Source organism: Sparus aurata, chromosome 13 (assembly GCF_900880675.1).
Source record: "Sparus aurata chromosome 13, fSpaAur1.1, whole genome shotgun sequence".
Lineage (NCBI taxonomy): Eukaryota > Metazoa > Chordata > Actinopteri > Spariformes > Sparidae > Sparus > Sparus aurata.
In genome coordinates, this window is record NC_044199.1 from 28,142,859 (window position 1) to 28,151,051 (window position 8,193).

The 8,193-nt window shown below is 38.5% G+C and overlaps 1 protein-coding gene across 1 annotated transcript; it reads right to left on the bottom strand.

Moving 5' to 3' along the window:
- Nucleotides 1–594: 594 nt before the first annotated feature.
- mks1 (MKS transition zone complex subunit 1) lies at nt 595–8,020 on the bottom strand. The gene is made up of 18 exons (XM_030437093.1): nt 7,650–8,020; nt 7,394–7,515; nt 6,328–6,380; nt 5,953–6,120; nt 5,641–5,738; nt 5,392–5,520; nt 4,642–4,746; nt 4,349–4,457; nt 4,185–4,241; nt 3,797–3,839; nt 3,649–3,711; nt 3,455–3,525; nt 3,297–3,366; nt 3,056–3,163; nt 2,520–2,653; nt 2,004–2,086; nt 1,372–1,469; nt 595–1,038 (listed from the first exon to the last, which is right to left on the bottom strand). The coding sequence occupies exons 1-18, from the start codon at nt 7,730–7,732 to the stop codon at nt 935–937; spliced, it is 1,698 nt and encodes a 565-aa protein (XP_030292953.1). The 5' UTR covers nt 7,733–8,020; the 3' UTR covers nt 595–934.
- Nucleotides 8,021–8,193: the final 173 nt, after the last annotated feature.

Consider the following 8,193-nt stretch of genomic DNA (forward strand, 5'->3'; position numbering starts at 1 on the left):
TTGAGTCAAGACTCTAGGAAATATTGCATACCAGGCTGTGTTGTGCCATTGAGAAATTCAGAAGATGTGATGCGTTATTGAGGGGTATACTTAGAGTTCATATGGTTTTGAAGTGCGAATGATGAAGAAGGCACTGTACTGTATCATGCATTTAAAGAGCTGGACACACCAAGGTCACCAGAGACATTGACAACACCCGTCATAATCTACATGTCCATGATGCACTGTCGTTAGGTACAGAAGTAAAATAATACAGTGCAAGCGCCGTATCTAAAATGTCTTGCATTTAAAACTACCGGATCTTAGGCGTGACTGCTGACTGTCCCACAGTTTCCCATACAAGTGAATGTAACATATGAGGAAAGCCTTGGTCGGGATCCTGGTGACGTCCTGACAGTCACAGTGGAAGCCGCAGGAAAGATGCAGCCTCATTTCTAAGTGTTTGACTGTCTTGCTCTTGTCATAACAAGAGGAGAGGAGAAACTATTATGATCTGGCACTCAGCTGCAATTACTGAGTATATAGTGCATAAGTTTGTGTTGGATAGGATAGATGGATAAAATGGCTTTAATCACAAGGAACAGAATGCAAAAATAGTGTTCCTACTTTATGAAAAGCACTTATTATACACCAGATATGATTCAGTTTGGAATAACTAATAGAAAATATACAATCCAACTCTAAAAAAGTATTTTACTTGCTGTTACAACAATTTCCAAAAGCCTCACTGTATATAACTCTGAAAATTACACTATTTACTAAGATCTGAAACAAACAGTGACTGTGCTGTACATAAAATACAATAGGTGGTTTTACAATACTTAAAAGGCATATCTATGCCATATTCTTGCTTGCAATGTTGCTTCAATTCTTATCCACCAAATAGTATGTTTAAGACGAAGATTTGGCTTCAGTCCTTCGCTGTTTTTCACGCCTACGCAGAGGATTCTATCTGGAGTTCAGAGGTGGCATTGATAAGATCTCTGGGAAGAGCTTCTCGGGCCTCTTGCATCTTTCTTCTGGCCCTCTGGAAGGCCTCTGACAGAGAAAATAAATGTGAATAAACAATAGTTTAATGAGACTATAAAATAGTATTCATGTTTTCCACTTGGTATTATTAATATTTTTGCTCCACTGTCCATGACGCATACCAAACCTCTTTTCTTATAAACCATAGACCCGTGGCTACAACCCAGCAATCTCAATACAAATGGTTCATCGCTCAGAGATCCACTTCCTAAATATTCATTGGCTTAAGCACTGAAACAAACCTGTCTACATAAGAGCGGATCTTCCATACGGCTGAACTTTAAACTTCCAGATGCTAAGCTACATAAAAGACATAATAACTAGTTTTGACAGTGTCTTTACCTAGAATGGTGCAAACAGCTCCTTGCTGACTGAATCCTCCCAGCTGGTCAAAGACTTTCTGCCTTCTCTTCTTCAACATGTTGGCATCAACAAAGGCCCTGAAACATACAAAACATGGATATTTGAACCACACTGTAAAGATGCGGTTCAAGGTATTAAAAACAACCATACTGACATATTTAAGGTTTGTGAGTCACCTTCGGTATGCTATGTTTACGAATCTGGGGTAAGAATTCTATTAATTCGTTTAAGCAATATTACATGAAAGAGTGAGCTTTACCATCAGTAGTGGCATGACAAAGTTGTCTAATCAGACCACTTGGTCAGAACTACATGTTGTATAATCATGTTCTACAAAACAGCTTGCAAAATGAGCTAAACTATAGACAGAGCCTGAATTTTTCTCCTGATCTTCAAATGTTGAGCCATGGGAGTGTGCAGTAATTGTTCTAAGAGAATTAGAAGGGGCTCCTAATTATTCACTTTGGTGCTGGAGACTGGAGTGATTTTGCAGATATTGTAGTGAATCTAATATGTGTACCAGGACCCGATAATATTGTTTTAATGATGCAGATTTGGGGGAAACCAGTCACAGAAATGTAGTTTATGGGTTGAGTCCACTTAGTGCTTACCTGGCTTGCTGGATGCAGTGCAAATTAAAGGTGACGCTTCCTGTAGTTTCAGTGCAAAAGCCAAAGCGACTCAGCCTCTCTCCCTACAGTTATGTATGGAAGTATCAGTATCATCACTGAAATAGCATGAACATGGACATGGACATTGACAATGTAGGTTCCAAAATATTCATAAAATCTAGTATAGCAAATGCATCAGGAGGGAAATCTATCCCAAAAAACACTGATATGTCCTTGTGACGCTGATTTACAAGGAAACTCCACAAAGTAACTTTAATAACTGAAGACAATTGCTATGATTAGAAGTTTTACAAAGAAATTTTAAAAAGCACAATTCAGCTTCTGAAGAATCAGCATCTGTTTTTTGTTTTCTACCTGTCCTTCCACAGGAAAATAGTAAAACTATTCAGTGTGTGTTAACATAGAATGCAGGGGAAAAAAGGCAAAAAAAAGAGAAAACACTGAGCTTCAGTTGTCCGTATCACCTCTTTTATCTCAACAGAGGTTTGAGCCTACCTTGAAGGTCCCTGGTATTCTGACATAACTGTGGTCTTCAAGCTCTGGAGAACCTCCAATGAAGAAGCGCCTCAGAGCAGAGACTGTGCCCGTCTGAAGGGGCCTCCATGTATGGCATGTTACTGTATGTTTACCTGACACACACAAGATATAAAATGTGCTCAATTAAGATCGAGGATTGGACGAAAAATCCATTAAATGACAAAACAATTACATTTCTATTTTTTTTGTGGACTGATTCGTTCAGCATCTATGTTCCAATCCCAACAGAAATTACAAGTTTGCTAGAGCTGATAAAGTTCAATAGTGCAAGTCTTTTCATAATTTGAATCAATCAGTAATTTTTCATGCAAAACATTTATTGTTTTGAGCATTTAAATGGTCAGAAAAGTGCCGCTTTCTGTTGATATTTTCACTTTGTTCTGACATCTTCTGGGATTTGTTTTTCCAAAAATAATCAGATCAATGAGTAATGAAAATAAGTGTTAGTTGAAGCGCTTATGCGATCCAACAATTTTGCAGTGTACACTGCATACCAGGAATGGCAGGAAAAAGCAGATAGCCATAGCCTTCAGTTCGATAGCGCTGCCATGAGTCCAGAGAAAGAACCTTGAAGTAGAGCACAGGCCACTGGGGAACTGACTCTGAAACAAAAAGAAAAACTCATGCAATTAGTTTTAGTTTGTTAATACATCACTGAAACAAACAAAATCACCTAGATTTAACTAATGCAGTAAACAAAGTCTTTAAACACAATATTTGATGGCCAAGACTAACCCTCGCTCTCTTTTTCACACATGTAGAAAGCCTCAAAGCTGAAGGGGTAACTGAAGAAAGCTACGTCTTCCTGTTGGAGGAGAGAATGTTGAGAGTTTAACAAATCTCAGTAGGCATGCTCTGAGGCTGTTGACACCTTAATCTCACAGTATACACACCTTCCCTAATGTTTTGGTCCGACAGGTCTGGGTAACTCCCGAGAGAGACTGAAATGGCAAGCTGGACCAGTCTTAAAACAAACAAGAATAATACAAGTTGAACTGTCAAATTTAATGTATATTAATTTATTGAAAAATGATCTCAAAAACAGTACCAGTACGAAAATGGTGTAAACATACTGTACATGACTTACTGTTGGGCAGTTCCATGAAGAAGTGGATGTATAAGTTATCGTATTCAAAGCCTTTGGCCGAGACTGGGTAAAAAGAAGTAAAGGGAAATTGAATGATTGGCATTTTAGAAATATATACAGTTGTTATGACTGCAGATTTTCTACTTACCTATCTCGCCATTCATCAGGTAACGCAGAACACCTGCAGGTGGCTAGGGGAGAAACATATAGTAAGTTCAGAAGCCTTTGCCAAATAGAGCACAATTTGAAAAAAAAAAAAAGTGAGCTGATTTAACTTTTTTTTTTTTCCAGTAGTGTTTGATCCACTATTTTAGTCATTTTCCCAGAATTGATATCAGGCGTGCTGATTACTACTTCTGAAATGTGAGGATTTGCTGCTTTTTGTTGTTCTGTATGACAGTAAACTAAACTGTTTTGACTGTTAATCAGACTTAACACACCATTTTGTAAGCTTGGCCTCTGGAAAAATATAATGGGCTCGGATCCGTTTCCAGATAAAGTACATCTCCAATTATAAATTCATTAAATTATTTTACCATTTCAAAGTCCTGCCCGACAAGGCTATTGAGGTACTCCTTGTGTCGTACATACAGCTAGAAAGAGACAGAAAAAAAAGTCAGTAGTATGAACATGAACATTACAAGCTATACTCTTCAATTCTGCTCTGAGCCTTCAGGGAATGTGATGGAGATGAACTCACATCTTTGTACATGCTCTGCTCCCTCTCCTTTTCCTCTGGTTTCATGGCTGTGGATACGTTCTCCAGAGTGAGACGCCAAACATCTTTCTTCTCCCCGCCTGTCACAATCCTGCACAACAGCACACACACAGATGATATTCCTTTTTTGTCCAAAGGCATACAACACATCACATCCATCTTGTTGGGATATTTTGGTCTCGTCCAAAGTTCATAGTTAAAAAAACATGTTGATATGTTATAGTATCCACCAGTAATGGAGCTACATGCGGTTTCCTGGCCCATTGTGAACTTGCCTGTAGGGCTCTTTGCCTTTATTGAAGTCAGGTTTCACGATGACTGTTCCAGTGCCATCTGCCTTGATGGTTACCAGCAAACATTCATTTTCTTTCTGGCCCAGCCTGAGAAAGCAAATGAAGAGAGAAAATCCCCAGTGAACCACACGACATCCACAGTAAGAGATTCATTTAAGCTGATACCTGCTATAGCAAAAGGTTCCTTCACTTGGTAAATTCTTGAGCTGCAAAAAGTCCCTCCTAAATGTCAGAATAGATCTTTTATAATGTATATTAAATCTTATGGACATTTCTACCTGGGAGGGAAAATAAGGAAAAATCATGGTAATGCAGATGTAAAAACACAGACACATTGCCATTAATATGCTATGAAATGGGCCAGACATCTAGAGATGGTGTCATTCATGCTGCTGTCAATTCTCAGCCAGGTGTAAATTACAGCTGTAGAGTAGGACTGCAAGAAACAATTATTTTTTGATTGTTTTCACAATTAACAGATTATTGTTTAGTCCTAATAAGTCCAGTTACATCTTAAAATGTCTTCTTTTGTCCAACCAACATTTGCAAAAAACAAAAGATTCTTCATTTAGTATCATTAGTGACGAGGAAAAGCAGCAAATTCTTACTGCTGGAACCAGTAACAATTTTGCTTGAAAAATGATTATCAAAATTGTTGGTGATTACTTTTCTTTTGATCAACTCATCAATTGAATGTGAATGGAAATTGCTATCTTTGTGTTATAATCTTACCTGCCTGAGGGATTCAGGTCTCCCATGATGTGCATAGTCTGCATAGTAGTAGTCAACACATGATTGCTCTTCACAAACTCCTCTGTGGGCTCCCAGTTGATGATCTTTGATGTTGGGACACTGCAATCCCTGCAAAATATGCCAGACAATCCCATCACATCATTGTTTAAGGCAAACAGAATACAGCGTTTTCCCATGCAGGACTGGGTTATAAATCCTTTTAGATAAATGAGCTGCTGTTTCACCTACATTGTGCGTCTGTCCTGCCGCCTGTGTCTCACATTAGCCATCCTTTCAGCTAGGAATGTGGGAACGGATTTGGTTGTGGTCAATAATTCAGTGGAGTTCTGTTCAGGATCAGGATCATAAAACAACAAGTTCCTTAATAAAACAGTTACAGACAAGAATTGTGGAATTTGTGGTTTTACATTTACTTTTACAAATAAATTTAGAATCCTTCTCTCCTTTAAGATGGCTCTTAACAGACCCTCCTGATGTGTGTGCCAATCAGATATGATATTCCATATTGACTCACAAACTGTCTTTATGAGGATAACGTACCAGCTGTTGGAATGGAAGACTGTTGGTGTAGCGATCGTGATCAGTATATGTGAAAATTCTGTGATTTCGTCGACCCTTGGCCTTGTTCAGAGCTTTGACTTCTGTGTGGTACTGACGGTCCAGAGGGGTCTGACATGCTGCCTCGTTCTGGAACAGCTCCATTTCATACTGGGACCGCCGACAAGGAGACATGGTGAGGAGATGGGGTTCATAAACATGAGAAAGAGAGATATATTAAGATTTTTGCAAGGCAATGTAAAATTAGTTTTAACTCTTGATCTCTAGGTTGTTTTCTTTATCAGCTAAAGCAATCTGAGTGAAATTAATTATAATTATTTGCTTTGAGATGATGGTACCAAAAACTATAAGTTCTACCTGACTGAAAAGTTTCTCCTGCCAGCCCACAACCAGCTCCTCTTCATTATCATCTGGTGAGAGAGTAACAGGAACGTCAAGTTATTAAAATATTCACTGAAGTAAACATCCACCCTTTAATGCAAGTTATACACCATGTCTGTTACATTCCAGAGCACACTCCTGGTGTATGATGGTATATGTTACTTTCTGTGGATAGCGTAACAAATTAAGACAACATAACATCACTCCATGTCCAACAGCAGACCAACAGCCAATTATTAACACTGCCAAAACATATTGTTTTACTATCTGTTTACCATTCAATTTTTTCCACCTGTCCTTGAACCATAATATTTGGTAATTTAAGGAACAATGCAGAAGAAAAATAAAAAATCATCTTCATGATGGGTGAAACATACGTATATGTTTGATATGAATCCAAGTTTTATCCTTTGCATCGATGCTACTGAATTATTGATCATTAAATCGATATATTGATCCAGATCGATGTATTGTTACACCCCTAGCCAATAAGGTTAATTAAAGATATGTAAACATTTTATTGATCTATTTCTTCTGTTTGTTTGAATGAACCAACAAAAAATAGTATGCATCTAGGATATATGTACAATATGTGTGTGTAGATACGTGCCTTTATTTATGTGTGTATATGTGAGGACATGCAGTAAGTGTATGTGTATGCATGTGTGCGAGTATGGATATGTGTATTTAGATGTATATGTATGCACAGCTTTATCAACAATGGGTTTTTGGTTTTGTCTCTATTTTTTTCTCTTTCCTGAAATGTTGTCTTGTATTGTCGTTACTGTGGATGTACTGGGATGTACCCATTGGATCTCATGCAAGAATCTTTTTTTTATAAAAGCAAAGACATACTTTGTTTTCGGGAAAAACAAAAAATCACTGTTTTCGTAAGATCAAGCAAAGAAAGCAAGTTGCTATAATAGATAAAAAAAATTAGTACAAGCAAACGAGAGACAAATAAATTATTAAAATGATTAAGTGAAAAGAGTTAGACTGTCTAGCAGTGTATATTTCCTCTGACCCATTATCGTAGCGTTACCTGTCTGGCATTGTGAGGTGAGGGTTTCCAGCTCAATGGCTCCGCGGTCTTGCTGAATCCGAGCTTGCGGCTGGAGGTGCTGAGAGAGGGCTGTTGTGGAAGTCACCCTCTCTATACACACCCTGGATTGGAGAAGCAAATAGATACCGTGAAAAAACGTGTTCTGAGACTGGGGGGGGGGGCTCACCACAGACCCCCCCTCTGGTCAATGCTAGTTGTAGCTAAGCTAATGCTGACGTTAACATCACCTACTTACTTTATTCTCAAGTTTTTGACAACATCTCGAGTCCGAAACACGGCCTCTCCGGTGTCTGTGTTCCAACAATCTGCCATTAACATTCAGTACGTAAACATTCATGAAATCGCTGTTGGTTTTATGCTAGCTAGCACGCTTCGTTAGCTAGCTAGAGGTAGAACATATCTAGTTTTTTTTGTGTTTTGCGTACTTATCTTGAAAATCTTTAAGTTAGCTAACCGCCTGTAGCGTTCGCAAAAGTAAGCGAGACCGGTGCCAGTAAAGACACAGTCGATATTGTAAGTAACAGCTACCATGAGAAGCTAACAAGTGCACGGCTAATGGGTAGTTGTCGTTGCCATGGAGACAAGGTAGCTTTTCTTCTTCTGGTTTGGATATTTTGGCGGTTTGCAAACAAGCTTACACGGGCATTGCCGCCATCTACTGGTATGGAGAAGGAAGCAGTAGATTGGAAAATGTATGATAATAAAAATTCTAGTTTTGCAATCCCCTTCCCAGGAAGACTAGATTATGTGATGTTTTGTTTTTGGCTTGCTGCAGTGTT